Source organism: Heptranchias perlo, chromosome 20 (genome assembly GCF_035084215.1).
Source record: "Heptranchias perlo isolate sHepPer1 chromosome 20, sHepPer1.hap1, whole genome shotgun sequence".
NCBI classification, from domain to species: domain Eukaryota; kingdom Metazoa; phylum Chordata; class Chondrichthyes; order Hexanchiformes; family Hexanchidae; genus Heptranchias; species Heptranchias perlo.
In genome coordinates this window covers 29872743-29887729 of record NC_090344.1, presented here as the reverse complement: position 1 = coordinate 29887729, position 14987 = coordinate 29872743, and the positions used below count along the sequence as shown (strand labels likewise).

General features: G+C 47.3%; 1 protein-coding gene, 1 long non-coding RNA gene and 1 other non-coding gene across 3 annotated transcripts; 2 read left to right on the top strand and 1 right to left on the bottom strand.

Moving 5' to 3' along the window:
• Nucleotides 1-328: 328 nt before the first annotated feature.
• On the bottom strand, nucleotides 329-401 carry trnav-aac (transfer RNA valine (anticodon AAC)). Its single transcript has one exon. It is a non-coding gene; the product is annotated as a tRNA-Val (tRNA).
• Nucleotides 402-6792: 6391 nt separating this feature from the next.
• On the top strand, nucleotides 6793-7924 carry LOC137336106 (uncharacterized). The gene is made up of 3 exons (XR_010966572.1): nucleotides 6793-7007; nucleotides 7586-7764; nucleotides 7832-7924. It is a non-coding gene; the product is annotated as an uncharacterized lncRNA (long non-coding RNA).
• A 94-nt stretch (nucleotides 7925-8018) lies between these two features.
• Nucleotides 8019-10121, top strand: LOC137336009 (zona pellucida sperm-binding protein 4-like; the record flags this gene model as incomplete). The annotated part of the gene is made up of 6 exons (XM_068001513.1): nucleotides 8019-8136; nucleotides 8217-8406; nucleotides 8613-8760; nucleotides 8915-8987; nucleotides 9757-9870; nucleotides 9945-10121. Coding segments are annotated over 6 exons (792 nt in total), but the record flags the coding sequence as incomplete, so codon positions are not given.
• Between the last annotated feature and the right edge of the window lie 4866 nt (nucleotides 10122-14987).

The following is a 14987-nucleotide window of genomic DNA, read 5'->3' as shown; positions in this document are numbered from 1 at the left end:
GTTTGTTGCCGCGGCCGCAATGCTGTCTATAACTGTGGTTATTAACCGAGGCTGCACTTCAGGAGCCTTTAATGATCTCTCACAAATCAGCTTAAATTATTCGCAATGTGCAGCTTTGAGAGGGGCTTTCTGCACCGTCAGTGCAGGAAACGTGAGTGAGTGTGAAACACTGTCTGTATATGTGTAGAGTTTGAGTTTGTCATGAACAATACAGAGAATGGAAAATATACCTGTTCTGTGAGGTGTGGTATTTTATTCACATTTCACCACAGACTGAATTCTTGCTTTTTTCACACCGATTGATTTTTGGTGGGTAACGTTTTCAAAATGTTTCTGCCCGGTTTCGAACCGGGGACCTTTCGCGTGTTAGGCGAACGTGATAACCACTACACTACAGAAACGCTGTTGCACACGATCTTATAGGAAACCCTCAGAAGATAGCTGACGTCTGCAAATGCTCTCAGTGTGGGAGACGGGTACCTTTCCCGTTCAGAGGATTAACTTCTACAAAATAGTTCACTGTATTAATTTCGCAATACTCATTAAACTCTGAAAAAAGACGAATAGTTGTTCAAATCGCCATTAATCAACTAATAACTTTTTGTTTCAGGCTGACGGAAATCCTAACTTTTTTTTATGTATTCATTCACCAGGCAGAATATAGAAAGTTCAGAGGGGATGTGAAAGAGGAAATAAGAGGGTCAAAGAGAGAGTATAAGAATAGACTGGAGGCCTACATAAAAGGGAATCCAAAAGACTTCCACAGGCATGTAAACATTAAACGGGTAGTAAGAGCGCTACTCTGATCAGGGACCATAAAGGAGATCTGCACATGGAGGCAGAGGGGTTGGCACTAAATGAATACTCTGCATATGTCTTTACCAAGGATGAAGATGCTGCCTGAGTCTCAGTATAGGAAGATATATTTGAGATACCAGATGGGCTAAACATTGATAAAGAAGAGGTACTTGAAAGGCTATCTGCACTTAAAGTCGATACGTCACCCGATCCGGATGGGATGCATCTTAGGTTGCTGATATAAGTAAGAGGGGAAATTGCAGAGGTACTGGCCATAATCATCCAAATATCCAAAGATACGGCGGTGGTGCAGAGGAGCCGAGAATTGCAAATGTTACACCCTTGTTCAAGAAAGAGTGCAAGGGTGAACCCAGAAACAAGAGGCCAGTCAGGTAACCTCAGTGTTGGGGAAACTTTTAGAAACGATAATCCGGGACAGAATTAACAGTCACTTGAACGAGTGTGGATTGATCAGGGAAAGCCAGCGCGGATTAGTTAAAGGCAAAACGAGTTTAACTAACCTGATGGAATGTTTTGATGAGATAACAGAGAGGGTAGATGAAGGCAATACAGTTGATACGGTGTATATGGACTTTAAAAAGGCATTTAATAAAGTGCCCCACTGTAGGATTATCAGTAAGATTGCGGCCCATGGATAAAGGGGGCAATAGAAACATGGATACAGAATTGGCTAAGGGACAGGAAACAGAAAGTAGTAGTGAGCGGTTGTTTTGTGGACTGGAGGGAGGTGTACAGTGTTGTTCCCCAGGGGTTAGTGATGGGACCACTGCTTTTCTTCATATATATTAATGATTTGGACTTGGGTGTACTGGGCACAACTTCAAAATTTGCAGATGAAACAATATTTGGAATGGCGGTAAACACCGTGAAGGATAGTGATACAGCTCAAGAGGTGATAGACAGACTGGCTGCATGGCGGACACATGGCAGATCAAATTTAACGCAGAAACATGCATAGTGATACATTTCGGTAGGAAGAACCAGGAGAGGCAATATAAACTAGAGGGCACAAATCTAAAAGGGGCACAGGTTCAGAGAGTTCTGGGGGTTTATGTGCACAAATCTTTGAAGGTGGCAGAGCAGGTTGAGAAAGCCGTTAAAAATCATACGGGATCCTGGGCTTTATAAATAGAGGCATAGAGTAAAAAAGCATGGACGTTATGATGAACCTTTATCAAACACTGATTCGGCCACAACTGGAGTATTGTGTCCAGTTCTGTGCACCGCACTTTAGGAAAAATGTGAAGGCCTTCGAGAGGGTGCAGAAGAGATTCACTGGAATGATTCCAGGGATGAGGGACTTTAGTTACTTGGATGGACTGGAGAAGTTGCGTTGTTCTCCTTGGAACAGAGACGGTTGCGAGGAGAATTAATCAAGTTATTCAAAATGGTGATGGATCTAGACAGAGTAGATGGAGAGAAACTGTTCTCATTGGCAGAAGGGTCGAGAACAAGAGGACATAGATTTCAGGTGACTGGCAAAAGAACCAAAGGTGACATGAGGAAAAACTTCTTTACACAGCGAATGGTTAGGACCTGGAATGCACTGCCCGAGGGGGTGCTGGAGACAGATTCAATCATGGCCTTCAAAAGGGAACTGGATAATAACTTGAAAGGAAAAGAATTGCACGGCTACGGGGAAACGGTGGGGGAGTGGGACGAGCTGGATTGCTGTTATATTAGAGCCGAATGGCCTCCTTCCGTGCTGCAACCTTTCTCCGAAATCTATGATTTCATGGGATGTGAACGTCGCTGGCAATGCCAGCATTTATTGTGTATCCCTAATTGGCCTTGAGCCGCATTCATGAACCGCTGAAGTCCTTGTGCTGAAGGTTCTCACACAGTGCTGTTCGGCAGGGAGTTCGAGGATTTTGACCCAGCGTCACGTGAGCATGGTGTGTGACTTGGAGGGGAACGTGCAGGTGGTGTTGTTCCCATGCGCCTGCTGCTCTTGTCCTTCTAGCTGGTAGAGGTGGCGGGTTTGGGTGGTGCTGTCGAAGAAGCATTGGCGAATTGCATTGCTACAGTGCATCTTGTAGATGGTACACACTGCAGCCACGGTGCGCTGGAGGGAGTGAATGTTAAAGATGGTGGATGGGGTGCCAATTAATCGGGCTGCTTTGTCCTGGATGGTGCCTAGCTTCTTGATTGTTGTTGAAGATGCATTCGTCCAGGCATGTGGAGGGTATTCCATCACACTCCTGACTTGTGCCTTGTAGATGGTAGAAAGATTTTGGAGAGTCATGAGCTGAGTCACTCGCCGTGGAATGCCCAGCCTCTGACCTGCTATTGTAGCCACAGTATTTAAGTTTTTTTTATATATATTCGTTCATGGGATGTGGGCGTCGCTGGCGAGGCCAGCATTTATTGCCCATCCCTAATCACCCTTGAGTGGTGGTGGTGAGCCGCTTTATTGAACCGCTGCAGTCCGTGTGGTGAAGGTTCTCCCACAGTGCTGTTCGGTAGGGAGCTCCAGTATTTTCACCCAGCAGTGATGAAGGAACGGCGATATATTTCGAAGTCGGGATGGTGTGTGACTTGGAGGGGAACGTGCAGGTGGTATTGTTCCCATCTGCCTGCTGCCATTGTCATTCTTGGTGGAAAAGGTCGTAGGTTTGGGAGGTGCTGTCGAAGAAGCCTTGGCGAATTGCTGCAGTGCATCCCAAAGATTGTACACACTGCAGCCACTGTGGGTCGGTGGTGAAGGGAGTGAATGTTTAGGGTGATGGATGGGGTGCCAATCAAGCGGGCGGCTTTGTCCTGGATGGTGTCGAGCTTCTTGAGTGTTGTTGGAGCTCCACTCATGCAGGCCAGTGGACAGTATTCCATCACACTCCTGACTTGTGCCTTGTATATGGGGAAAGGCTTTGGGAGTCAGTAGGTGAGTCGCTCGCCGCAGAATACTCAGCCTCTGACCTGCTCTTGTAGCCGCACTATTTATATGGATGGTCCAGCTAAGTTTCTGATCAATGGTGAACCCAGGATGTTGATGATGTGGGATTCGGCGATGTTAATGCCGTTTAATGTCAAGGGGAGGTGGTTCGACTCTCTCTTGTTGGAGATGGTCATTGCCTGGCACTTGTCTGGCGCCAATGTTACTTGGGACTTATCAGCCCAAGCCTGGATGTTGTCGAGGTCTTGCTGAATGCGGGCTCGGACTGCTTCATTATTTGAGGGATTGCGAATGGAACTGAACACTGTGCAATCATCAGCGAACGTCCCCATTTCTGACCTTATGATGGAGGGAAGGTCATTGATGAAGCAGCTGAAGATGGTTGGACCTAATGCACTGCCCTGAAGAACTCCTGCAACAATGTCTTGGGGCTGAGATGATTGGCCTCCAACAACCACTACCATCTTCCTTTGTGCTTGGTATAAATCCAGCCACTCGAGAGTTTTCCCCTGATTCCCATTGACTTCAATTTTACTCGGGTTCCTTGGTGCTACACTTGGTCAAATGCTGCCTTGATATCAAGGGTCTGTAACTCTCACCTCACCTCTGGAATTCAGCTCTTTTGTCCATGTTTGGACCAAGGCTGTAATGAGTTCTGGAGCTCAGTGGTCCTGGCGGAACCCAAACGAGCATCGGTGAGCAGTTTATTGGTGAGTAAGTGCCGCTTAATAGCACTGTCGACGACACCTTCCAACACTTTGCTGATGATCGAGAGTAGACTGATGGGGCGGTAATTGGCCAGATTGGATTTGTCCTGCTTTTTTGGACAGGACATACCTGGGCAATTTTCCACATTGTCGGGTCGATGCCAGTCTTGTTGCTGTACTGGAACAGCTTGGCGAGAGGGGCGGCTAGTTCTGGAGCACAAGACTTCAGCACGACAGCCGGGATGTTGTCCGAGCCCATCGCCTTTGCTGTATCCAGTGCACTCCAGCCGTTCCTTGATATCACGTGGAGTGAATCGAGCTGGCTGAAGATTGGCTTCTGTGATTTTGGGGATATCGGAAGGAGGCCCAGATGGATCATCCACACGGCACTTCTGGCCGTAGATGGTTGCAGACGCTTCAGCCTTGTCTTTTGCACTCACGTGCTGGGCTCTGCCATCATTGAGGATGGGGAGGTTTACAGGGCCTCCTCCTCCCATGACTTGTTTAATTATCCACCACCATTCACGACTGGATGTGACAGGACTGCAGAGCTTTGATCTGATCCGTTGGTTGTGGAATCGCTTAGCTCTGTCTATAGCATGTTGCTTCCGCTGTTTAGCATGCATGTGGTCCTGAGTTGTAGCCTCATTATTTGGACGTCTGGTGTTGCTCCTGGCATGCTCTTCTACACTCCTCATTGAACCAGGGTTGATCCACTGGCTTGTTTGTAATGGTAGAGTGAGGGATATGCTGATCCATGAGATTACTGATTGTGCTGCTGCTGATGGCCCACAGCAACTCATGGATGCCCAGTTTTGAGCTGCTCGATCTGTTCTGCATCTATCCCATTTAGCACAATGGTAGTGTCACACAACACGTTGGATGGTATCCTCAGTGCGAAGATGGGACTTCGTCTCCATGAGGACTGTGCAGTGGTGTCATGGAACAGATGCATTTGCGACAGGTAGATTGGTGAGGACGAGGTCAAGTAAGTTTTTCCCTCGTGTTTGTTCGCTCAACACCAAATGCAGGCCCAATCTCGCAGCTATATTCTTCAGGACTCGACCAGCTCGGTCAGTCGTGGACATTGAAGTCTCCCACCCAGAGTACATTCTGTGCCCTTGCTATCCTCAGTGCTCCCTCCAAGTGGTGCTCAACATGGAGGAAGACTGATATCATCAGCTGAGGGAGGACGGTGGCTGGTAATCAGCAGGAGGTTTCCTTGCCCATGTTTGACCTTATGCCATGAGTTTTCATGGGGTCCAGATTCAATGTTGATGAACACCCAGGGCCACTCCCTCCTGACTGTTTGTCACTGTACCGCCACCTCTGGTCGGATCTGTCCTGCCGGTGGGACAGGACATCCCCAGGGATGGTGATGGAAGAGTCTGGGACGTTGGCTGAAAAGCATGATTCTGTGAGAATGGCTCTGTCAGGCTGTTGCTTGACTCGTCTGTGGGACAGCTACCCCAATTTTGGCACAAGTCTCCAGATGTTCGTGAGGAGGACTTTGCGGGGTCAACTGGGCTTGTTTTGACCTTTGTCGTGTCCCGTGCCGAGTGGTCCGTCCGGTTTTATTCTTATTATGACTTTTTTTTTAGCGAGATTGAAACAGCTGAGTTGCTTGCTCGGCCATTTCAGAGGGCAATTAAGAATCAATCACATTGCTGTGGGTCTGGAGTCACATTTCGGCCAGACCGGGTGAGGACGGCAGGTTTCCTTCTTTGAACGATATTCGTGAACCAGATGTGTTTTCACGACAATCCGGTAGTTTCATGGCAACCCATTACTGATACCAGTATTTTAATTCCAGATTTTATTTAATTAATTGAAATTAAATTCCTCAGCTGCCGTGGTGGGATTTGAACTTATGACTTGGAGATTATTCAGCCAGGCCTGCTCGATTTTTATTTCAGTGACATAACCACTCTGCTACCGTACCGAATCTGGACAATAACATATTGATTTCACTCTGTTTATTAATTAGTATTAAAAAACCCGCATTCCCACCGGTCACACGGAGATGAGGCCTATTTTTAATAAACTATTATAGGTGACGTTCGGTCTAAAAAATAAAGGTGACTAAAAAAGCAAGAAAAAAACAAATAATGCGATTTGGTTCCAGTTTGGTTGTGATGAAGAAATAAAGTTGTCGTTGGACCCAGTCTCACCTTCATTCTGCCATTAAAAACAGGCCCATCCGTGTGAGCCGTGCGAATGCGGGTTGATGTTCGGGAGCCCGTGGGCCACGGACTCTGCCTCAGGCTGATTGGGACATTCCGTTACTGCGGGTTAAACAGCGCTGCTATAAAAAGGGGGAATCGGCTTTCCATTATTACTTAGTTAGGAGAGTTTGCTTGTTATAATGGAGGGGTTGGGGATTCTTGTTTTGTTATTTGTTGTAATCTGTTCAGCTCAGCCGCCCTCTCTTCTTTTCCCCGCCGATAAATGTTGGTTGTCTCCTAAAAACCGCAAAGACTGCGGATTTCCGGGAATTGAAGCGAGTGAGTGTGTGCAGAGAGGCTGCTGCTTCGATGCAGTGAACCGGGATGCGCCGCCGTGTTTCTATTCACTGAACAATCTGCCAGGTGGGTGTATTCTTGGTCCGTCAATATTCTGGGCCAGGACTTTCCAGGGTCACCCGCCATCAAGCTGCACGCGGTTTCCCTGGACAGTTTCATCTCTTTCCTTCCTGTCCTACAACGCCAGTTGGAGATTCAAACTTTTCCAGTCCGGAGAGTGGAACCGCTGGTGGGATTGAGCTTCCAATCCCGCAGAGTAGATTTGATGGTGGGATTGGCGGTGCTGTTAGTCAGATACAGAAAGGGCAATAGTTAATCGCCCTTTGACCCAGTATCTGCAGTTCGAATCATTCTACTGTTGTTCGGTGACTTGGGAGTCGCACTGAGTAAGGGCAGAGTGAATGAGCCCCGGCCCCTGCTGCCACTGACAATTTGGATTTGATATTTGATTTCTATCGGAGATGCGGGCAATTTAAATCCAAGCAGCGCAGTGGTGAGCTGAACTTGGTTCATTGGTTTCCATTAGACAGATAATGGGGTGGGATAGAAATTTAAACATGGGTGGGGTTTGTCCCCCTCTCGGTAACCGTTCCCTTGACCCTCCCCGTGGGGCAACTAACCGCCTTTCATTGCCTCTCTTGTAGTCTGCACCAAGGATGGGCGGGTCCTGATCGCCATCTCCAAGGATTTGACGCTGCCTCCTGTAAACCTAACAACCCTCCATCTGAAGAATGGAGACGGAGCTGAGTGCAATCCGACCGTGGCCTCTGCAGACACTGTGCTCTTTCAGTTCGCAGTCACTGAATGTGGTGCTACTCAGCGGGTAGGTATTGCGGGCTGGGAGTCCCATCAATTGCTCAGTTCTGGACTGATGGTCTTCTCTCTTGTAGCTGGACGGCGTGAACATCCTGTATGAAACGGATGTGTTGGGTGAGTTTGAGATCTTGCATGGATCTTTGGGATCGGTGACCCGGGACAGCCCTTTCAGGTGAGAATAGGAGCACATTCAGCGGGTAGAGACTGAGGAGCTGAATTCTCCAGCCGTGTCCGTTCTCTTGCAGGCTCCATGTCCAGTGCAGTTACAAGGGAAGCCAGGAGTCTGATCTGCAGGTGAAGCCCAGAGTTTACACCCTTTCTCCACCACTGCTTGCCACTGAGGCCGGGATCCTGCTTCTGGAGCTGAGAATAGCGAGAGGTAACGAGTGCTCGCTGATAGTAGTGTCCAAATTCAGTCTCTCTCCAAATAGTGCCCGCCCTTCATCTTTCTCTTTCCAGATGGTGGCTACCGGAGCTGGTACGTGAACAGTGACTACCCGATCCTGAGTGTGCTCCGGGACCCCGTGTTTGTGGAGGTTCGTGTTCTGAACAGGAACGATCCGTCCCTTGTGCTGGTGCTCAATGACTGTTGGGCGACCCCCACCGCCGAGCCGTATTCGGGGCTCCGATGGGACCTCCTGGTGGACAGGTAAGGGAGCGAGGGAGGGGGCTTGAGGCAGTGTGGGGATTGGGGAGGGTGCGACATCGGCGGGGATTAATACAGATCGTCACTGGAGTCCGAGTTAATGACGGGGGGGAATAGTCCTTCGAAGTTGATATTGTGTTCCAGACGCTGGTATAATAGGTTTGATGTAAACCTGTAACCGTGTGACTCCCCCTCTGTCTCTGTTCCAGGTGCCCCTTTGCTGGTGATAACTACAAAACCCGCCTCCTCCCGGTAACCGCTGCTTCCCATTTGCTGTTCCCAACTCACCATAATCGTTTTGTAGTCAGCACGTTCGCTTTCTGGGACCGAGTTTCGGGCCGGGCTCTGACCGGGGAGGTGAGTTTCCTTCAGTGCTTCTTTCCCGTTCACTTGGTATCACTTGTTCCCTGGCTCTTAATAAGTGAGTAGGCCCCCTGTTGGTCGGTTGACGAGAAGCATTAATCTCCTGACTGGTAACTGTGACTGACCGGACCGCACTGTCCCTTTGCAGGTTTATTTCCATTGCAGTGCTGAGGTTTGCTACCCTTCCACCCGAGAGAACTGCACGGCTCCCTGCAGCTCCAGTAAGTACCTGTGATCTGACCAGAAATTAATTCCTGATGGGGAGGGGTGGGTGTGGGACATCTGGACACGGGGCTCCCTCAGCAAGAGGCCGAACACTGGGAACAGGAGGAGTGTCCTGAATCTGGCGGTTCTGGGAACTTGCCCAGTTGCATTCGGTGCAGGTTTCCATTTAGAATGTCAATGTAGGGCAGCGGGTCTGAGCGCATCTTGCACCAGGTCAGTAATTGTGAAGGATGCTCTGATCCTTCAGCTGGGATGAATGAAGTATTTTTGGCTCTTGCTACTTGCCCGGATGCTGAGCTGCCCTACTTGCCGACCGCTGAAGAGCAGAATCCTCCCATTGTTGGCACGGGTGTGTTCCGTATCCGGTTCGGAACAGTCCACCCTTGGCATTGGAGAACGTTTAACCAGCATCTAATTGTCCTCTTTCTGACACTGGGAATTCAGGGTGCAACTGAAAGGATGTCCCGGGGCCGGACACCTGGCCAATTGCGGGTCAAAGTAATGCATCAAACAGTGTCTCCTTCACCAGGAGACCAGACTGGCCATTGTAGCGGCAGCAATTGCAAACTCTGCTCAGTTGGTGCGTCCTTCTGAGAATCGGTTTGGTGAGAACCAGATGCAATTATAGCCGGAATTCTAAACTCTGTCCGGTACCCAGGGCCCTGATGGTTTTTTGCATGAGGCCATCTGATTCAGGATTTGCAGACAACTGAAGATTTAATTATTCACCATCAACTCTTGTCTCTTGTTCTCCTTCGCCCCCAGAGAGGCGAAGAAGCGCCGATAACCGGTCTGGGGCCTTGGTGACCGCTGATGGACCCATCCTTTTCCTGGAAGGTGAGGAGAGATTGGCTGCTCGGATCCGACAGGATGAGAAAGGTAAACAGGGAGCTTCCACCTGTGTCTCGTGATGGAGTAACTGGTGCCCATCTAACCCTGGCTTCTCCCCACAGATACTGCTGTTGATTCCCCCTCCCGTGTTCCTGGATTAGCGGTTGGGGTAGCGCTGCTCTCCGTGGCCCTGTTGGTCGGGACTGTTGCTTTGTGGAAAATGGAGCAGGGCCGCAGGGTGGGCTCCGAGTGCAGCTCCATGGAACTGTAGATGTGTCTGTTGGATAATAAACTCCTGTTATAGACCTTTGCTGGTCTCATTATCTTTCAAATGCTCGCTGGATTGTACTGTTTGCAGTGAGTTAATTTGGTATCTGGTTTGAGAATTGTTTTTGCAGCAAACAATCCGCCCGCCCACCCAACGATTCGCATTGAGATCCAGGGCAAAGCTGTGGTGGGTTTGTAGCAAAATGGTGTCGGTCAGGAATGACTGGTTCATTTGCCTCGAACACTGGTCCTGGGCACATGTCGCCGGAATTGGCTCTTCCCTGACTGCATCGATTGACCAATTTGCCAAGCCTGGCGAGTGTTGGGCTCTCCTCGCATGACGACTGGCTGCTGGTCTCTCCGGCTATCGAAACAGGAGAATAGACCAGATGAATGTGTGGCTGCAGGGATGGTGTCGGAGGGAGGGATTTAAATTCATGGGACATTGGGACCGTTCTGCAGAAGGTGGGACCTGTACAATTGGGATGGGTTACACCGGAGCCGGACCAGGACCGATGTCCTCGCAGGGGAGTTTGTTCGTGCTGTTGGGGAAGGTTTAAACTGGAATGGCAGGGGGATGGGAACCTGAGCAGGGAGACAGGAGGGGAAAACAAGGATAGAAACAAGACAAAGGGAGGAAGCAATAGTGGCTGGCGGAGAAAACCAGAGCAAAAAAACAAATAGGGCCATAGTGCAAAAAAAATACTAGATAACTAGCAATCTTCAAGACCAGTCTGAAGGCATTGTCTGAATGTGTGGAGCATTTGCAATAAGGTCGATGAATTAACAGCACAGAGATTAATGGGTATGAAAAAGTTACGATTTGGGAGACATGGCTGCAGGGTGACCAAGGATAGGAACTGAACATCCAGGGGTAGTCAATATTTAGGAAGGACAGGCAAAAAGTGAAATGATGTGAGGTAGCGTTGTTAGTGAAGGAGGAAATCAACGCAATAGTGAGGAAGGATATTGGCTCAGAAAATCACGATATGGAATCTGTATGGGTGGAGCTAAAATACCAAGGGGCAGAAAACGGTGGGGGTTGTCTATTGCCCCCCAAACAGTAGTGATGTAGGAGAGGGCATTAAACAGGAAATAGGAGACGCATGTAAGAAGGGTACAACTGTAATCACGCTGACTTAATTTAACATGTAGTTTGGTCAAACCAAATTAGCAATAATACTGTGGGGAAGGAATTCCTGGAGTGCACATGATTGATTTCTAGACCAATACTTTGAGGAACCGACTAGAGAACAGGCGATCCTAGATTGGGTATTGTGCGATGAGAAAGGATTGATTAACAATCTTTTGCGTGCTCCCTTAGAGAAGAGCGACCATATCATGATAGAATTCCTTATTTCAGATGGAGACTGAAGTAGTTGAATCCGAAACTGGGGTCCTGAATCTAAATGAAGGAAATTATGAAAGTGTGAGTTGGCTAGGATGGATTGGGAAACTTCACAAAGGGATGACGGTGGATAGGCAATGGCTAATATTTAAAGAACATATGCAGGAATTACAACAATTATTGATTCCAGTCTGGCACAAAAATAAAACAGCAATGGTGGCTTACAAAAGAAATTAGGGATAGTATTTATCCAAAGAGGAGACATATAAAATTGCTAGAAAAAGCAACAAGCCTGAGGATTGGAAGCAGTTTAAAATTCAGCAAAGGAGGACAGAGATTGACTAAGAGGTAAAAATTAGAGTATGAGAGTAAACAAGCAGGAACATAAAAACTGACTGTAAAAGTTTCTCTAAATGTCAAGAGAAAAAGATTAGTGAAGACAATTAAAAACATACTTTGGTTCTGTTCTCAAAGTAGGACACAATCAACCTTCCAGAAATGTGAGGAACCAAGTTTCTACTGAAGGAAACCAGTATTACTTTTAAAGAAAAAATGCTTGGGAAATTAATGGAGTTAAAGGCTGACCAATCCCCAGGGCCTGATAATCTACATCCCAGAGTACCAAACGAAGTGGCCCTGGAAAGAGTGCATGCATTGGTGATCATCTTCCAAAATTCTATACTCTGGCACAATTCCTACAGATTGGAGGGTTGCAAATGTAACCGCACTTTTTTTTTTTTTAAAAGGAGGGGGAGAAAAAACAGGGAATTAAAGACCAGTTAACCTCACATCAGTAGTGGGGAAAATGCTCGAGTCTATTTTAAAAGATGTGATAACAGAACAATTAGAAGGCATTAATGGGATTTGATAAAGTCAGCATAGGTTTATGAAAGGGAAATCATGCTTAACAAATCTACTGGGGTTTTTTGAGGATGTAACTAGTAGATTAGATAGGTGAGAACCAGTGGATGTTGTATACATGGATTTTCAGAAGGCCTTTGATATGGTCCCACAGAAGAGGACCGTGTGCAAAATTAAAGCACATGGGATTCGGGGAATAGACTGGCCTGGATTGAGAATTGGTTGACAGACTGGAAAGAGTGGGAATAAACTGGTCTTTTCCCGGGTGGCAGGCAGTGACTAATGGGGAACGGCAGGGATCAGTGCTTGGGACACCAGCTATTCAAAATATATGTCAATGATTTGGATGAGGGAACGGAACGGGATGTAACATTTCCAAGTTTGCAGACGACGCAAAGCTGGGGTGGAATGCGAGCTGTGAGGAGGATGCAAAGAGGGTCCAATGTGATTTCGACAAGTTGGGTGAATGGGCAAGAACATAGCAGATGCAGTATAACGTGGATAAATGTGAGGTTATCTACTTTTTTGTCAAAACAGAAAGGCAGTTTATTATCTGAATGGTGATAGATTGGGAAAATGGGGAGGTGCAACGAGACCTGGGTGTCGTTGTACACCAGTCGCTGAAAGCGAGCATTCAGATGCAGCAAGCAGTTAGGAAGGCGAATGGTATGTTGGCGGTCAATGCAAGAGGATTTGAGTACAGGAACAGGGAACGTCTTACTGCAGTTCTACGGGGCCTTGGTGAGACCACATCTGGAGTATTGTGTGCAGTTTTGGTCTCCTTATCTGAGGAAAGATGTCATTGCCATGGAGGGAGTGCAACCAAGGTTTTGCAGACTTGTTCCGAGGATGGCAGGACTGACGTATGAGGATAGATTGGGTCGACCAGTCCTATATTCGCTCGAGTTTAGAAGAATGAGGGGTGATCTCATCGAAACATATAAAATTCTAACAGGACGAGACAGACTAGATGCAGGGAGGATGTTCCCGGTGGCTGGGGAGTCCAGAACCAGGGGTCACAGTCTCAGGATACGGGGTATGTCATTTAGAACCGAGATGAGGAGAAATTTATTCACTCAGTGGGTGGTGAACCTGTGGAATTCACGACCACAGAAGGCAGTGGAGGCCAAGTCATTAGACTTATTCAATAAGCAGATAGATATATTTCTTAATGCTCAAGGGATATGGGGGAAAAGCGGGAACAGGGTACTGAATTAGACGATCAGCCATGATCATTTTGAATGGCAGAGCAGAATGATCGACTCTTGCTTTTATTTTCTATGAAATTGACAAAGATAAAACAGTCTGAACCCCCAACAGAATGTGTAGCACAGATATTAATGAGGAAGTGAGAAGCGTGCCCGTGAATTGGCTCCGTGGCTTAGTTGCTTAAAGAACTCCGGTCGCAGATTCAACTCCCCGTGGTGCTTTTGTGGAATTTATGATGTTTAGTGAATTTGACCAGCAAAAGCATCGTGCGGTGTTTGTACTTTGTTCGGGGTCCAATACGGAACTGCTCAGAATATCTCTTCAAAATGCCCTTTTATTTTGCAGACAGACCCCTCAGAGAATGTGAGCGTAACACGTTAATGTAAGGACACGTTCTTGTTTCTGGGGTCGTTGAGGTCGGGGTATAATTCTCGATTCGAGGTCCATATCCCGTAGAATCCCCAATTTAGCCCTTGACTTTTTATCTTTAGTGGCGGTTCAGACTTTTGCAAAGAGGGAAAAGAAATCCCCAAATCACTCCACCTCAATCTCAAACGCTTTCAGAAGAAGTTCATTTCAAACAATCAGGACCTTAAAGGCACCTCAATGACTTCCACTTTCATTGAACGAGCTTTGCTTGCAATTGCATTCGACCTTGAAACCGCTCTGGGCTTTCATCTCACTGAAGCAGAGTCTGGCCGCTTTGTATCTGTGAGCATGTCACTGACGAGATTCGCTTTAACATTGGTCTCTATCAATTTTTAAAATTTCACCAAGCCTCAAGGAAAAGAAACAGAGAATCGAACTGTCCCTGTAAGTGATGAATTGAAGGGATTGGTGCTCCATGCAGATCTGAAAAGTGCGCAGTGCAGGCGCTCAGGCATTCCAAATCCACCCTCTCGCCACTCGGCGATCTCATTAACTGAGCTTTACACTGGTCTTGTGTCACCGCGCTGAAATCGAACACGTTTCTCTGAACTTCACAGTTGCTGCTTCCGGAGTGAAGACCAGCTCGTTGGTTGAAGCTTGCAGGAGTAAAAATCTAGTCATTTTGGAGAAGTAAACTGACAGTAGACAACTGTTATATTGGTGGCTGCAATCTCATAGTTTCGCTCAGTGAATTGCTGGTTTAGCAGGTGACCTCTTTGTAAGTTTCGGTGGTGCTCTCATTTAGCGAGAAAGTTTGATGGTTCGAACCCTTATTTATTTTTTCTCTAAGGATTCATCGCCTCAAAGTTCCAGGGTTTCAATCTGTGTTTGGTTTGTAAGAAAATGTACCGTGATCATAGCCGGCTGAGCAGTGCTGATATTCCAACACTTAAACTGCGGTCGGAAATCAGGCACATCAATCATATAAAGGAATGGAACATTGGCTTCACGGATATCACAACTGATAACCCATTTCTTTTAAGCGGGTTTACTTTAAATCAGTTAATGCCTGCTTTAAATGGTAGACTCAGGACTGTCAAACAAACATAGA